At 36.3% G+C, this 17469-nt stretch overlaps 1 protein-coding gene across 3 annotated transcripts in view; it reads left to right on the forward strand.

The window, feature by feature from the left end:
• ENOX1 (ecto-NOX disulfide-thiol exchanger 1) overlaps positions 1 to 17469 on the forward strand; it is a 366224-nt gene that overhangs the window by 253825 nt on the left and 94930 nt on the right. For all 3 annotated transcript variants that reach the window (XM_074299169.1, XM_074299168.1, XM_074299167.1), the window contains one exon: positions 4338 to 4522. In XM_074299169.1, the coding sequence (XP_074155270.1) occupies positions 4338 to 4522 (185 nt within the window). The remainder of the gene's footprint in view (positions 1 to 4337; positions 4523 to 17469) is intronic.

The following is a 17469-nucleotide window of genomic DNA, read 5'->3' on the forward strand; positions in this document are numbered from 1 at the left end:
CTTTAGATATTACCACATGGGTAACAAAAAAAAAAATCTGTAAATATCAAGCTTGAAATTATTTAATCAGGAACATGAATCATTTATACACCCCAATTATAAAAATGTTGATAGAATTGGCTATGGTGTTGATTTTTTTTTCAATATTACAGCTGTTTTCTTATAATTATATCACATTCCTCTTCAGGAATGTAGACGCTGCTATGTCATGCTTGGCAAGCTCTCTGGTCATTTGGCTCAAGCAAGAAGAACTAACAGTGGTACCATTCCATAGGATTGTGAGAGAGGCCCCCAAAGAATGGATGGCCCTTTTCTCCCTATGTATTTATGCTCAGATAATTTATTTAAATAATGGTTCTGGCACATTTTGCTACACAGATTTCAGCTTATATTGCAGACTCTGCAATTCATTTGGAAAATGTAATTTCCACTCCTGCATACTAATCGATTTCTTCACAAACACCTGCTATCAGTTATGATAATAAAAATGCCATTCTAAATTGGAAAAGGGCCAAATAGAGCTTGCTAAGGAAATGGCTTAAGTGTCTTTCAGTGTTGCTAATATAGTAATGTGCTTGTAGAGCCAACACTTTTTTTTTCAATCTTCGCATTTTCAGTAATTTTGCCCTGTTACATCATCCCTCTGTCAAATAAAACCTCCTTACTGTAAATCAGATCAAAGTAGCAGTGATTGCTATCTTGAGTTATGAAAAAATGATTAAAGCTGGATTGTAAAGGGTTAAAATATCTAGTCTTTATTCTCAAATCTATCCTGGCTCTCTTTCTGCCTTTGTGGATTAATAGCCAAAGAACTGTAAAATTGCCTGTACACACCCAGAGAATAAACTTTTGTTTATTTAATTTCTCCATCCTCTAATCCATTCAGCACAGCCTCGCCAGACTAATCTTTCTAAATCACAAATTTCATCCTGCCACTCCCCAGCTCAAGACTCTATCCGAGCTCCAGGCTGGCTGACACATCAAGCCTTAATTCAATCTGAATTCCAGACCTTTCAGGATCTAGCCCCTCTACTCTCTCTACTCTCCTACATGAACACTCAACTTCATTCAGGCATTTTCTTATCATCAGAAAATCATGTGACACATTCAGGGTCCAATAGGGAGTAAAATGTTCAAACCTAGGTCCTCTGACCCCAGACCCAGTTCTCATTCCAGCGTACCACACTGCCAGTGTTCTAAGTTTTGCTCTTCTCTTTCCTTCAATATCAATATCAATCTCAACATATGCACAAAGAAAAATGGAAAAAGGATGCCAAGTGAAGTTTGCATTGTTAATTCATTTTCTGTCTCTAACAATTGCTATTAAGTTTTGTGTCAGGAGACAGTTTCAGATAAAAATCGAGGTACATAGAGACTGTTAGAAAGAAAACCTGCTGGCCAGAGAAAGAACTGACAAATAGGAGTATGAATACAATAATTTTATATATATTATATTTATTTGTATTTAATGGTAATCATCTGAGGAAGGAATGAAGGTAAAGGAAGAAAACAAAAAGAATTTTATACAATAACTTTAATAGCAAGTCATACATAAATAGATTCCCATTTTCATGTGTAATATTTTTATTGTACTATATTTTGGAAATGCTCATTTTATTCCATAAATCAAAATAAAATAATTTTTTTAATTGAAAAGTTAATAATTTTTTTTAAAAGGCAGGGTGTTTTTCTACTTGCCTTTGTATGCTCAGTATCTTGCACATATTGGGCATCTAATAAATATTTATTGATTTGGGAAGAAAAAAAGAAAAACTTGCTCACAAAACAAAGAAAAAAAAGGTTACCATTCTGGTGGAAAGAAAAGATCATTTTTAGCCCACTAAAATGTAAACTCCCTGAGGGAAAGGACTATTTAATTTGTTTTTATATCCTCAGTATCTTGCATATAGTAAGAATTTAATAAGTTGTGGAGTAGAATAGAATTTTTTGGAACAATTTGTGGAATGGAAGTGATATGAGAAAATTGGTAGAGGGTCAACTCAGCTACGGGTAGATTTCTTTTTGATCCTTAGATTCCAGTATGTCCATAGGACCAGGTAGGTCCTCTGATGTGTTAAGAAGCAAGATTCTAAAAAGGCATAAAAAGAAAAGAATCTGAATACAAATGAATATTACTATTTGTACAAAATTCAGAACTTTAATCAAGATTCCTATTCCATCTAGCACTGTACCATTCATTCATATATTCAGCAAATATTTCATGGATATCCATTGTCTTTAGCCCCCTATTGAACATATCAGGCTTAAAGAAAGAAGTTATTGGAATAGAATGGTATAGTCAGAGGGGAAAGGTCACTTTCTGTGTAATCAGAGAATCCAACCTCTGCAATATGTTATCTGTGAGATGCTAAGCAGATAGGTCATTTAAGAGCTTTGGTTTCCTCATCTGTAAGAGGAGAAGATTGCACTAGATGCTCTCTGAAAACAGTTCTTTTATTTTTAAAGTTCTTTTTTTTTAATTTTTTAAAATTAATTTTATAATTATAACATTTTTTAAATTTTTTATTCATTTTTCCAAATTATCCCCCCCTCCCTCCACTCCCTCCCCCCGATGTCAGGTAATCCCATACATTTTACATGTGTTACAATATAACCTAGATACAATACATGTGTGTAAATACCTTTTTCTTGTTGCACATTAATTATTAGCTTCCGAAGGTATAAGTAACCTGGGTAGATAGACAGTAGTGCTAACAATTTACATTCACTTCCCAGTGTTTCTTCTCTGGGTGCAGCTACCTCTGTCCATCATTGATCAACTGGAAGTGAGTTGGATCTTCTTTATGTTGAAGATTTCCGCTTCCATCAGAATACATCCTCATACAGTATTGTTGTTGAAGTGTATAATGATCTTCTGGTCCTGCTCATTTCACTCAGCATCAGTTGATTTAAGTCTCTCCAGGGCTCTCTGTATTCCTCCTGCTGGTCATTTCTTACAGAGCAATAATATTCCATAACCTTCATATATCACAATTTACCCAACCATTCTCCAACTGATGGACATCCATTCATCTTCCAGTTTCTAGCCACTACGAAAAGAGCTGCCACAAACATTTTGGCACAAACAGGTCCCTTTCCCCTTCTTAGTATTTCTTTGGGATATAATCCCAATAACAGCAATGCTGGGTCAAAGGGTATGCACAGTTTGACAACTTTTTGGGCATAGTTCCAAATTGCTCTCCAGAATGGCTGGATTCTTTCACATAATTATAACATTTTTGACAGTACATATGCATAGTTAATTTTTTACAACATTATCCTTTGTACTCCCTTCTGTTCTGAATTTTTCCCCTCCTTCCCTCCACCCCCTCCCCTAAATGGCAGGCATTCCCATACATATTAAACATCTTATAGTATATCATAGGTACAATATATATGTGCAGAACCGAATTTTGTTGTTGTTGTTGTTGTTGCAAAGGAAGAATTTGATTCAGAAGGTAAAAATAACCTGGGGAGAAAAACAAAAAATGCTAACAGTTTACCTCATTTCCCAGTGTTCCTTCTCTGGGTGTAGCTGATTCTGTCCATCATTGATCAATTGGAATTGGATTAGCTCTTCTCTATGTTGAAGATATCCACTTCCATCAGAATACAGTTCTAGCTCTAAACTCATCAAACTGTGGACTCTTCTTCATAAGAACTTAGGAGTAAAATACTACCAGACAGTCCCGATACTACTTGGTTTGAAAATGCTTTAGAATTTTACTAAGCACTTTCAAATTTATTCCTCTGAATCCTGATGACAGTTCTGTGAGGAAGGCAAGATAGTGTTGGAGTGGTCAAGTGGTTGACTTATGGTCACAAAATTATGAATGGTGGCAAGACTCAACTCTGCTAGTTAATGTCTGCATCTATCCTGGAAAAGTCCCATAAAGGATAATCTGACTACTCAGGGTTTAAAGCTATTAAAGCTTAAAAGCTACTAAGCTATAGGGTGTCCCAAAAGTCTTATTTCAATTTTAAACTGTTAAAGCTGGGATATAGGGTATCCCAAAAGTCTCATGGCTGTTTTAAACTATTAAAATTGGGATTTAGGTGTCCCAAAAATCTTAGTGCAGACTTAACCTTTAAGAGATCAAATGAACCTGCATTAAAGTTTTTGAGACATCCTATTTAGCCACCATGAGCAAAGACATTTGGGGGTTTTCTTTTAGTTTTTCTGCTGGTGCTTTAGCCCTGAATTGGCAAGGGTAGTTTTTTACTCAGGTGGTCAGATCCCTTTCTCGGCAAGAAGCCCAGCAGCAGAAGTCCCATGTGGGTCCGTTTCCCCCCACTTCCCTGAGCCCTGTGTCTGAAATTGCTGTTTGTCCCCTCAGCCCTGGCTGCCCAGGCGTATGCCCTCAAGGAAGAGAACGACAGCCTGCGGTGGCAGCTGGACGCCTACAGGAATGAGGTAGAGCTGCTGAAGCAAGAGAAAGGGCAGCTCTTCCGCACTGAGGAGAACCTCACCAAGGACCAGCAACTGCAGTTTCTTCAGCAGACGATGCAAGGCATGCAGCAGGTATTTCAGCCCTAGATTCCTGACCCTGGATCCCTGGGAGCCTGGAGAGTTGGGAACCCCCTCTGGGATGGGATGGAAATGAAACCCAAAATGCTCATTTGGTGGAGGGAGAGGGAATTAATTTGATGGGGTGAAATGAAAAGAAAAAGGCAAGGATCTAGATGTAGCTGAGTGAAATATATATCATAGATAAATGGGCCTTTATATATGGATATATACATATGTGGGTATATTTATATGTAATAAAAACTAGAAGAAAACTTAATAAGGAGGCTTTATTGCTCATTTGAAATTGCTATTTGAAATTTCAGAAAACTTACATCTCTGGTATATATAATATAGATGTAATCGGGGATAAGTCAAGGGAGTTCCCTGACTTTCTCCATGCTTGGTACTGTGTTCTAGATGGCCTCTTGGGTTTGGGGATCGATCCATGGATGTAGTCCAAGGAAGTCTCCCTTAATCAACAGCCTGACCACATATGTACACACAAACACATTATAAAAAGAAATAGATTATAAATATATGCATACACACACACACACACACAAACACACACACTCATTCTGTGTATATATCTATCTCTGTGTATATGTGTATCAATAGAGATGGAGATCATAAATTTAACCAAGTTTCAATGTCACATGGTCATTAAAGCCTTGTTATCTGTCTCTATGTCTATAATGTCTATTTATCTATATTTTTATAGATATAGATATATGGATAAAGAGATAGATATCTTAAATGTAACCAAGTTTCAACTTATTAATAATATATCAATGAGGGGCAGCTAGGTGGCGCAGTGGGTAGAGCCCCAGCCCTGAATTCAGGAGAACCCAAGTTCAAATGTGGTCTCAGACACTTAACACTTCCTGGCTGTGTGACCCTGGGCAAGTCACTTAACCCCAGCCTCAGGGGGAAAAATATGTATATATCTTAATAATATATAATATCAATAATATATCTAAGAAAAATGTTTAAAACAAAATATTCTCAATTGGTTTTACAAAAAGTATGAAGGTGCAATTTCATGTTTCACTACTGTGTTTGTTCTATCAGGGTTGTATCTCCACATTGCCTACTATAGTCCTGGGCATGTATCAGACACTTAAGTGCTTGTCGGCTCAATGGATGGAAATGTCTTTGGGTAGCTGATACTGGTGTTGTCACTGCTAGTCTCCCCCAAAAGACAGGACAATTGTATGAGTTGGTTTGAAAGAGTTTTCTACTCTTTCTACTTGGGTAGGTTGAATTTGAGAGTCCATGTTTTCTGGAAGTTATCAGAAAGGAACTTTGATGGCGAGAGAAAGGAGCTTGGATTGGGGGGTGTTGGGATTGGGAAAGGAAAAAACAAGAGCTGTGGTTGTCTAAGGACTGGAATGAAGGGATTCTGGTCAGAATTTAGACCAAAAATCATCAAAGGAAGGATATATGAAATTGACAAAAATCTATCCTTATGATGTCCCTAATCAAAAGTTAAATGGGAGAGTTGAGTTTTCTCAGACTAGAGGTCTTCCAGCCAAAGCTGAATTACTACTCAACAGGCACTGTATGGTATGAATTGTTTCTTGTTAGACTATGTTGCCTTGCAAATAACTGAAACTGTGTATGATTTTGAAATTCTAGGACTAGGTATCTTGAAATCTTAAAGTATCTTTCCAGAGAGTTAATTGGTTCATTTCCCCAGTTTAGTATCGAATACTCAGAGTTAAATTCACTTAATGATGGCCATCCATTTTTCTCCCTGCCCCATGGTAAAATGTGCCTTCCTTTATATAATATTCATAGCTCCCTTTTATCTAACACTTATGCAGTTTACAAAGTTATTTTCATGCATTATCTCACTTGAAAATTATTTAAGTATCCATAGGAATCTACTGAGTCTCCCGCCACAAAGGAAGGATCTTCATGCCCCTGCTAATTCACATGTGGGCTTGCCCCACCTTCCATTCAAACATATCCTGGATTCCTTAGGGCTAAGTCTATATATCCAGGATCATGCAAAGAAAACGGGAAAGCTGGTTCCTGTTGGAACAGCACGCCAAGGAAAATCAGCACCTTAGTAGCAGATGGAATAAGTGAAGGTGATAGATCCCCAAAGAGAATTTGAAAAGTCATGATAAAAAATTTAGCTTGTAAATTGCCTTGTGAATAGGTTATAGCTAAAGCAAATTCTAAGGTAATTGTAAAATGCAAATACTCCTAGGTACCTACTTATTATTTCATAACTTGAACATGGAATGCAGTCAGGTCCTAGGGGAGACTACTGTATTAGCTTCCTTCTGGAAGCAAGATTTCCCCTTCTGTGATGGTGCTAGAGTATAGACCTTAAGGTAATGATTTCTGATTTCAAGTCCCCAGTTATAATACAGAATAGACAAATTCGCACAATGTGAGAATATTTTCTGAAAGAAAATGGTTTTCATTTACATTAAGATGGGGGCAGATGAAGAACATTTCATTTCTAGAATAACTTACTAGGGTCCTCCGGGAGAGCGCCTTATTTGGAAGGAGCTTATGGAGAAAAGAACAATGGGTAACCTCCTCCCTGTTATCTATCCATGGATCAGAGTCTGTTTTCATGGATTGAAATGAGGCTACACATCCAGGCAGAGAAGCTGTTTTATTTGTAAATGCCCAGGTTAGTGCTGCCATTTACCTGGATGATTCTGTAAGTTCAAGACAATGAATTGCCTACAGAAACATTCAAATGATTAGAGAGGTAACTATCATGGGAACATTAGCCAAGCAGAAAGGAAACAATTGAGAGGAAAGGAAATAAAATGAATCAATGACTGGTAACAATAATAATAATGGGCCCCATTCATTGAACACTGTCTGGTTCAAGAAACACTCCTATCATTTCCCCCATAACAAGATGGTAAGAAAAGATTAATAATAATTCATATTTCTATAACTCTAAAAAACATTAAGGTTTGCAGAGCACTTTCCTCATAGTCCCTTGAGGTGAGTTGCACAAGTATTATTGCTTCAATTTTGAAGAAAATAAAACTGGTAATTCTGAATTGTTGTGAGGGGAAAGTGATAAAAGACGGATAAAGAGCTTTGTAAATTTTTGTCGACAGACCTTTGACACCCTTTATATAGGGGTCTCCCAATAAGGAACTTCCTCTTCTATTGCCTGTGGGTACTTCTTGGCAACTTCTAAGTTTAAAGAGTAGCCTGGGACGCTGAAGGCTTGCATGACTTACCCAGTCAGTCACACAGCAGAGGAGCAAGTCTTCCTAGCTCTAATACCAGTTGTGCAGTCAATGTGCTGCTTCTCAGGACATCACAGCGCCATGCCTTCTATAAACCAGAAAGTACTGTACCGTTGGGCAGTTTTCGGCCTTCAACCTGTACTAAGACTTTTGGGATGTACTTAATAATTGTGGGTCTCCATTATTGTTACCTCTTGGGAATTCTTTGTTTCCCTGATTTCACTGTGATTTCCTCTCTTCTTGTCTAACATTCCTGTATTTAATATTTCTTGTTTTGTCCCCACCTTGAAGATAATAAAACTGAGACTCATCATCAAGTTTAGATGATTTGCCACAATAACTAAGTCACAATGCTATAACTTGAGTCCCAGGTCTTCCGCTTTCAAATGCATTCGGCTATGCTGCTTGCTTTGGAGTCTAAGAACAATTCACTAACCAAGTCACAGAAATTATGTACTGACATCTGTCTCCTTCAAGAAATTTTAAAATCTTGGCTTTGAGCACTAACTGGTTGATGCTCTCAGTATGTGTGGGACAGATCACTGAATTTCAAAGGCCAGCCAGAAAATGGCATTCACATAACTTTTCAGGTTCCTCCATTTGGAAATAGATATGACATATGCCTCGTGGGTGGAGTTCCTGGGGACATCCATCTGGTCAGGACATGCGACGTCTCTCTCTGCCCTGTGCCAGGATTAGGGTGTGCTGATTTCCCCCAAAGCATTAACATCACACCTCAATCTGCAAGCTTCCATGTATCAGCGGGGGCCCCTTTTACTCCCCTGGGAGCTCTTTCCTGTTTCTCACACTGTTGATAAGTTCAAGAAATCCTTATTTGAGGAGACAGCATCTAACTGTTATTACATAATGTAGCCTTGAAATCACTGAGTGCCTGCCTGGTACAGTGACAAAAAATATGAGACCAGGTTCTTTAGGAATTAGGAAGAAAAGGAAATAAACTCAATAATTATTCCTCAAGGATAGTGACTTGGAGAAGAGATTCCAATTCAGGTAGAGTTTGGATTGGGGAGGTTGGTCGTTAGCAATCCATGAACAATTACTTAAAATATTGATCTTTGACAAAGATAGAACCAGTTTTCAAAAAATTTAGTAAATGAAAGGCAATTGTTGTAGAGTGGGTCTATGATGGGGAGGAAGTTTCTCGGATTCACTCTGTGTTATTGAAAATAGATCTGACTCAACCTATCCCCATCAAAAAAAAAAAAAAAAAAAGATTTAATACTACAATTCTTAAACATTAAAAATTGTATCTGTGACTTTTTTTATGGCAGCTTTATTTCTAAACATAATCTTGGCTCTAATACCTCTCTTTTACAATAAGTTATCCATTAAAACAAAGAAAAAGGAAAGGCAAAAAATTATAAATAAAAGAATTCTTAAGCAAAATCAATTAGTATGTTAGTTCTACCTGACTGTATTCAGTATTCATTTTTTATATTCACAATTAAAAAAAGTATACAATAAACATATACTAAGCACCTACTCTGTGCAAGGCTCAAATATGTTACAAAAAAAGAGAGAGATTGGATATAACAATGAGAAGTTCTTCCTATTCTTCCTCTGGAGACATATCTTACTGTTTAGTAGTTTAGTTGCCACATTCATATCATACTAAGAGGTTTCACTCACAAGATAAGTGTATACAAGAGCTTATTCTTCTTCACATCCTAAAGATAAATTTTTCCAGATGTAATATATGTAGATACATTAAAGGGTGAAAAATAAAAAAAAATCTGTTCAAAATATCTCTTCATGCTTAATTTTTTTATTTTGTTTTGAAAATGATCCTTCCATAATGTGTCCTATATTCAAGTGCTCTAAGCCTGGCTAGACAATGTGGCACTCACATAGACATTAATTTATTTCCACATAGTTGAAGCAACCACTTTTAACCACTTCACAAAACAGCAAGATATAACAAGAAAAATGATCTTCAGCCTGGCCCCCCAGTAGGAAGAAGTTTCATCAAATATCCACAGCAGCTACAGCCAAAACAGCTTGGTTTTCCATTCTGAAAACAACAACATGAAATTCAGCTTAATCCCTTTTGTGATCCTCGTGTATTCAAAATAATTTCAATCAATTTTATTTCCACCAATCAGAAAAGTTAGCTATTGTGTGCCCATTTATGGTTTGAAGAGTCAGACTTTTCTGAAAGGATTTCTATCTGTGATGCCTTCCATTTTAGGGAATCTTTGCCATGTATTATAAAAGTATACCTATTGATACATATTGATGATCTGCATCAATAGCTGCATACATTTTGCTGTGTATAGTACACTACTGTAGTTGTGGTTTTTCCTTTGTTCTAAAAGAGGTGATACCACCAAGTGCAAATGAGTTGGATTTCAGTGAGGGAGAGCTGTGCAAGGTCACCTGGATCCCTTTCCCTCCAGAGCACCTGGGTCCTGTGGGCAGATATAGATCAGGATGATTGGAGATGGCCCTAGATGCAGGGGGTTATGTACTAGAGTATTGATTAAGTCATATAGTGGTATATAAAGTCATATCCCGAGCTTTAAGTCATAAAAGTGCCCGGAAATATGGGAGATTAAATAAAGCAAAGATAATTCCTGTCACTTTCTGATTTTCATCCTTCCCCTATCCCCCCCCACCCTCATTGCCTGTGAATTCTATGATATTGAAATCTGTCACTCATCATTTGGCAAGATAAAAAAGTCACTCTTTTCAAGAAAACAAATAGAGAATAGTTTGTTTCCATCATTTTTCTTTAAAAAAAAATAACAAACTTCATTTTGGAAACCATTCCCTTGTCAAATCAAAGCTACCGGATACATCTTCCTAACAAAGTAGATAATTTGGGGGATTATTTTTATACTTAAGGAAAACCCTCCCCCAGCTTTTCTCTTTTTCTCATTTCTCAGGCAATTCTCAGCAGATCACACAATTCCACACCTACTTGTAAAGAGAAATGTCTGGTCTAGAGTAATCTAGCAATCCATGTTCCTGAAAATGAAAGCCCGTTGGGTTATTGCATTGAAGTTAGATCCTTCTAAGTTCACTCCTTGCATTAAGTGTGTGTCACAGTTTAATATCAGGCCCACTCAGAGGTCTCAAACAAAGGAGAAATAATAGCTTGTATCCATGGTAACACATGATAGCCTCTACCTGATCTTAAGATGGCAATGAAATTAACTTGTATCTCTGCCACACAGGTGGTGGTATTGGCTTCCATTTATATCTATACGTGCACAAATGGAGAACAGACACAGCTGAAATCACTCTGTATCTTATGATCACCCCATTGGAGTTTAAGCATAACCGCAGTCTCAAGATGTGCTTTCAGAATTTTCTTTTTATTCTTACTCAATGATGGATAGCTATTTCTTGTTAAATAATAACTCATTTTTAAAGTATAAATTTCTTTTTAAACTCACATAATTCTGATTTCTGAAGTGGTTCGTAATGTTCAGATAACAACAGGATGTAATTATAAGTGCTGATCATAAAATTGTATGTGACTAATGATGATTATGCCAGCAGGCCCCCCCTTAGGTAAGATGCAGATGATTTCATAAATACTTTAAGGCAATACTTTATAATAGCATTAGCAAAGCTAGCCTGCAGACCAACTGTCTCATGCTGGTAAATCACTGGTCCATGTGTAATAGTTTTTCTTTAGTCCTTTCTTTCTTCCTTTCTTCCTCCTTTCTTCCTTTCCTTCCTGTTTTCTTTCCTTGCTTCTTTCTTTCCTTTCCTTCCTATCTTCCTATCTTCCTTGCTTCCTTTCAATCTTCCCTCCCTCCTTTCCTCCATCCCTTCCTTCCTTCCTTTCTTCCTTGCTTCCTTCCCTTTTTCCTTCCTTCCTTCTTTCTTACTCCTTTCTTATTTAATATTTTATTTTTCCCCAATTACATCCGAAAAAAATTAAGTATTAATATTTTTTATTTTGAATTCCGAATTCCAAATTCTCTCCCTCCTTCTCTCCTGGTTCATTGAGAAAGCAAGAAATATTATATAGATTATTATATGTGTGGAGTCATGTAAAACATATTGCCATATTAATCATGTTGTGAAAGAAAATACAGATGAAGAAAAATAAAGTTTAAAAAAATGCTTCAATTTGCATTCAGACTCCATCAGTAGAACAGTTGTTCGAACACTGATTTTAGATTAATAAAGATTAGATCTAGTTATGTTTCAACCACTTTGAGGAAGCAAAGGCCAGAAATTAATTAGGATGAATGGAACCAATATCAACACATCAATGCTTCAAGAAACCATGAATTCCTATGGTTGTTTCCTTTCTTCACCTGTATGGACTATAGTCTTAGTAGATGGTCTTTGAGAGTTGCCATGGTAGAAAAATCTACCATCCTGAAACCAACCTGACTTTCTGAACTTAACTTTTGTGTTAATATATATATGTGTGTGTATGTATGTGTGTGTGTGTGTGCGTGTGTGTATAAAAGCAAACAAAATATATTTTACACACAAATGAATATAAATAATTGCATATGTCTAAAAAGTGTAATCTGTTTACTATGCAACATTATTTGTATTGTCTAAAAAGCTAATTCGAATTAGGATAAAATCCAAATTATAGAACATTTGAAAAGAAATATATTTTTATTGCTTTCTAACAAAGTGACTCCAAGCTAATCAAATCTTGGGCAATAGAGGTCTTTGGGGACCTGCATTAATGAATAAGTATTCTATTAATTAGAATAATAATTATTTCTATGTAAACGGGAGCTTTTAAAGTCCTTGAAAACAGTAAGATTTTAAAAGTTAAAAGTACTTAGATTAAAAATGCATAGAGCAAAAGCAAACTTCACTCTAAATTATTCTAATATAGAAGGCTCTGAATCATTGGAATGGAGATTTATTGGAGACAGCTGGGTAGCTATGGGACATTAAGTCACTTAATCTCTTTCAGCCTTAATTTCCTCATCTGTAAAATGGGGATAAAAATAATTCTTCTATTGTAATGACATTATGAGGATCAAATCAAATAGCCTTATTATATTAAATATTATTTAAAATATTAAATACTAAAATGTTCTTATATAAAAATACTAATTATATGATTTTTCTCAGTGGTGTAGTGGATAGAGAGCCAGGTCTGAAGTCAGGAAGATGAGTCTTTTTAAGTTCAAATCTGGTGTCAGATTTAGTAGTGTGGTGACCCTGAGCAAGTCTCTTAATTTGTTTGCCTCTGTTTTCTCATCTGTAAAATGAGCTAAAGAAGGAAATGACGAACCACTCTAGTATCTCTGCCAAGAAAACCCCTAATGGAGTCACAGAAAATCAGAAATGACTAAATAGCAAAAAGGATATTTTAATGATGTAGAGAACTACTCAGAGCAATAAGAGGCTCAATAATACCCCAAATCACGCAGCCTGTACGTGTTAGAGGCAAGGATTGAACCTGAGATTTTGAGACCATAATGACTCCCTTAAAAAGACAATATTTTTTGGAGGGGAGGCTAATATTGGAGTCATTGCAAAAAGCTCTGTGTGGCAGATGAGGAGGTCATAGTTTATCCCATATTAACTGTAGAACCTCTTAAGGCTTTCAAGTAGAGCATTAGGAAGATAGTTTTAACAGTTTGGTAGATTGCACAGGAAAGGGAAGAAACATACAGGAGGGAAGGAAAATATACAGAAAGTTTTTGCAGAAGGATGATAAAATGAAAATGGTAGTAGGCAATAAGCAAAACAAATAGTTCATGTACAAGAAGAGAACCACAACAAGAAATAAAGAAAACTTATTTAAGGAAACAGAAATAAGCCAAGCATAAAATAAAATCCATGTAAACTGTTAGATGTTGTTTTGATGTATATAAAGAATTTAAAAGAATGAGAGTATGTGGGAAGCTGGGCTTGTTGAGAGTTGTCTTAAAAGAGAAGGTCAGTGCTGGTCATGAAAAATTGAATGTAAATACTTAGAAATGTGAGCTACCCAACCAGCATTAGCAGGAATTCATCCTTCTCTGCAATATTTATCAAGATGGATCCTGAAACTTAAATATATTCAAAGTGCAGAAGGAAGGTAAAGAATATGTCTGCCAATGGAAAGGGAAATGCCAGCGGAAAGGGAAACACAGTCACTCTTTCTCTTACTCTGGAAATATTCTGACATGCTATGTTTATTATCTACCACATGTGAAAATACTGTATAACTATGTAATTACTATTTCAGACTTATAAAATTGGAGTGGGAAAGAAAATAAGATAATTAGAGAAAGAAGAGAAGGCTTACCAAATATCCCTTACTTTAGGAATCTGTACTAAAACCTTGATTTAAAAAAAAAAAAAAAAAAAAAGTTACCGAATATCTGGAGTGTTTCCAAAGCATAGGAGATGGGAAGAGTGAGAATACATGTTTAATGAATCCAGTTTTGCTTACAGTCCTGATATTTTGTTATTAAAATGTGCATACACACAGGTAAAATATGAAGGACATTTTACATATCTTTACAAAAAGTTACCAGTATTTTACCCACAACAGAAAATTTGTAGAATATATTGATTTTCCTTCCTGACAGTGTGACTCTGGGTAAGTCACTTAACCCTAATTGCCTTAGCAACACACACACACACAAGAATATGTTGATTCTCATAATTGATTCTTTTTTAAAACAAATGTTTGAAAGATAAAACTCTACGATTTGTAAGTGCTAGAATTCTACTACAATGTCCTTTTCCAATCATCTGCATGGGTGAATGTATGTTGACTGTGAAGGAAATTTCTATTCCTTTTTGCTATCCAGTCATCACTAAGCCATCCTGGACAAATATAGTCTAAAAGCAGTGTTTATAATAATAAGTATCATTTATATATATGCAGTACCTTCCATCTAGACAGCTCAGAGTCATTTCTGGGTACTTCTAGAACATATGCACTATTTAATATATTTATCAGCTAAATCCTCTGCAGGAGAGTTGCTGATGCATGATGCATCATTCCAGAGCAAACCAAAAGAAAACAAACAAACAAACAACTTGGTTTGGGATTCTCAAGGTTTTCCTTGAATTATGGATCATTTGAATATTCAAAGAAAGTATTTATTAAACTTTTACTATGCATTAGGCACTGTACTAAGTGAGGGGTTCTAAAGCAAAAAAACAAAAAACTCTGCCTTTAAGCAAAACATTTTATTGGAAGTAATTTATGTGCAGAAAGTTAAATGAAAAAATATGTATGCACAAAATTTCAAGGGAAGACCCCATCAACTGGAGTTGATTTTTTTTTTTTGTAAATGGTGGCACTTGAAAGGGTTTTCTCAAAGGCTTCAGCTTCTTAAAGGAAAGAGGAGAATTGGGGAATTAATGGCTCAAGTGTTTTCTGGAAGAGCCAGTTCTCCAGATCTGATACTGGGAAAAAAAAAAAAAAAACGGAATGAATAATGGGTTTGAGATGAGTTAGGGAGATGAGGAAGCTCCTGATGGAGCAGCTCAGTCTTTTTCCAGTGAAGTATTTGCCTTCTGAGGAAAAAAACTATAGTGAACATGGTGCTGATCTAGCAGTCAGGAAGATGGTATTACCTCTGACACACTGACTTGTGACACTTAGCAAATCACTTATCATCTCAATGTCCCCAACAAACTCTCTAAATCCAGTGACAAAAAAAATCACTTGTCTGCATAGAGAGAGGGAGCTCCCACTGCTGGTGAATTTTAAACTCCCTGTTCCCCTACCCTACTCCTGAGAGGGAAGAGGAAGGATTGGGGGTGGTTAGTTTGAAGAGAGAGAAGGAGGTTTGGAATAGATGCTGGAGAGAGTGGGATATATAAGCAGGAATGAAGGGAAAATTATCATGCAGCAGGGAAGGCCCAGAGGAGATGATGAAACGTAAAGTTCACAACATTTTTTGAGCCAAGTATTTTTAACGAAAGAGATTGGACTGTTTTTAAGCACTTTTAGAGGCAGCCCAGTTGTGGGATTTCTCCATGGGTACACATTTAGGAGTGGAGAAAGGAAGATGCGCCAGGATATAGCCTTTTTCACAATTTACTTGTCTATTCTGGGTCTCTTTCCTTATCTTTTAAAAGAAGATATTGAACTGCATAATGTCCAGGGATCTTTCCCACTCTAAAAGCTATGACTTTGTGACCCATTGATGCTTCAGAAAATCTTAGCTTTTTCCAAGAAGGGAAGCATGATCTACGGAGGCCGGGATACTTTGGGTACCTAACCAGACATGTCTTCTTGGACAGCCATAGGAAGGTTTTTCTAAGGAGCCCAGGTCCCAAAGCAGCATGGCTCAAAGGTCTATTTACAAGCTATATGACTTTCTTTATCTGTAAAATGGGAACAATGATATCTGCCTTGTCTACCTCACTGAGTTGCTGTGAGCACTAAATGAGGTAATATTCGTGAAAATCCTTTGAAAAGCTATAAAAGTACATAAAAATAAGGTTTTTATATTTTAATAGTTACAGTTTTTAGGCATTAGGTAGTTAATTCTTCACCATATCATTCTGAAGTAGAATGGGACCATTACATGTGAACGCCATATTTTTCCCCCAGGGGATGCTATATAGTCATAGATATTAGCCAGGATCCGTAGAGCAAGCAATCCAGAGAGGACCATAAATAACTTTTCTTCTTAAACAGAATTTCTACTTTCTATGTAACCTACTGTATGCCTTTGAACAGGAAATTTTTAAGTACTTTTATTTTTTGAGATAATTAAAGTTAAGTGACTTGACCATGTCACACAATAAGTTTTTGAGGCTAGATTTAACTCAGATCCGATCCTCTTACTCACAAAGTGGGTGCCATATCCACTACATCACCTAGCTGTCTCTAGAAAATTGCGTCTTAACTGCTAAATTAAGTCTAGGTATTCTTACTTTCTGCTAGGCACTTACTAACTATGTGGCTCTAGTCTTAAAGATGCATGGTCTCAATTTATTCATCTCTAAAATGGGTTTGCTGTTAGAATGAGATTACATTCATAAAACTCATAGCAAACAAGATGTTAACTGTTATTATAGCTATTGCTTGAAAACTGAATTTTTTTTACCCTACTTCAAATCTACCTGCTCACTGATTGCTCTATTTCTCCAGGGATGATATTGATTTCCATTTATGCAGCACTAACTTTCTTTCAACCAATTATATGTGTTCCAAATCTTGATGTTTTCCTCAGCATTTCCCTCTCTTTACCTGCCCCATATCCAGCAATTGCCAAGTGTTGTTTATTCATTTTCTTGTAACAGCTCTTAAATCTGTCCATTCGCCTCCTTTCATCCCAGTTCTCGTTAATTCCAATAGGAATATGGAAGAAGTCTCCCAAAAGATCTTCCTATTTCTCTTAAAATTCATCTTTCATACCATTGCCAGATTAGCCTTCTATGTAAACAAATCTGATCTTGTAATTCTGATAATCCAAAGTCCTTAATGGTTCCCTCTCACCTCCCAGACTGGATCCTCAATTTGGCATGTAAGGCTCTTTATGACTTGACATTACCCTTTCTTTCCAGCTTTATATCATACCACTTTTCATCTACTCAGCGTAGACTTGGTGACCGCTAACTTTCCTCTTATTTTCGGTGGCCACATCATTACACTTTTGAAATCCCATGCTTTGTGACACATTTCCTCATACCTAGAATCCCTCTTACTTATTGAGTCCCAACTTACTCATCAGTGCTCAATAAAATGCTACATTCTGTAGGGAAACCTTCTCTCTTCTTCATTATTTATTCTTTAAGCTATTTATCCTCTCTTAT

This window comes from Sminthopsis crassicaudata, chromosome 3, assembly GCF_048593235.1.
Source record: "Sminthopsis crassicaudata isolate SCR6 chromosome 3, ASM4859323v1, whole genome shotgun sequence".
In the NCBI taxonomy this organism is placed as follows: Eukaryota; Metazoa; Chordata; class Mammalia; order Dasyuromorphia; family Dasyuridae; genus Sminthopsis; species Sminthopsis crassicaudata.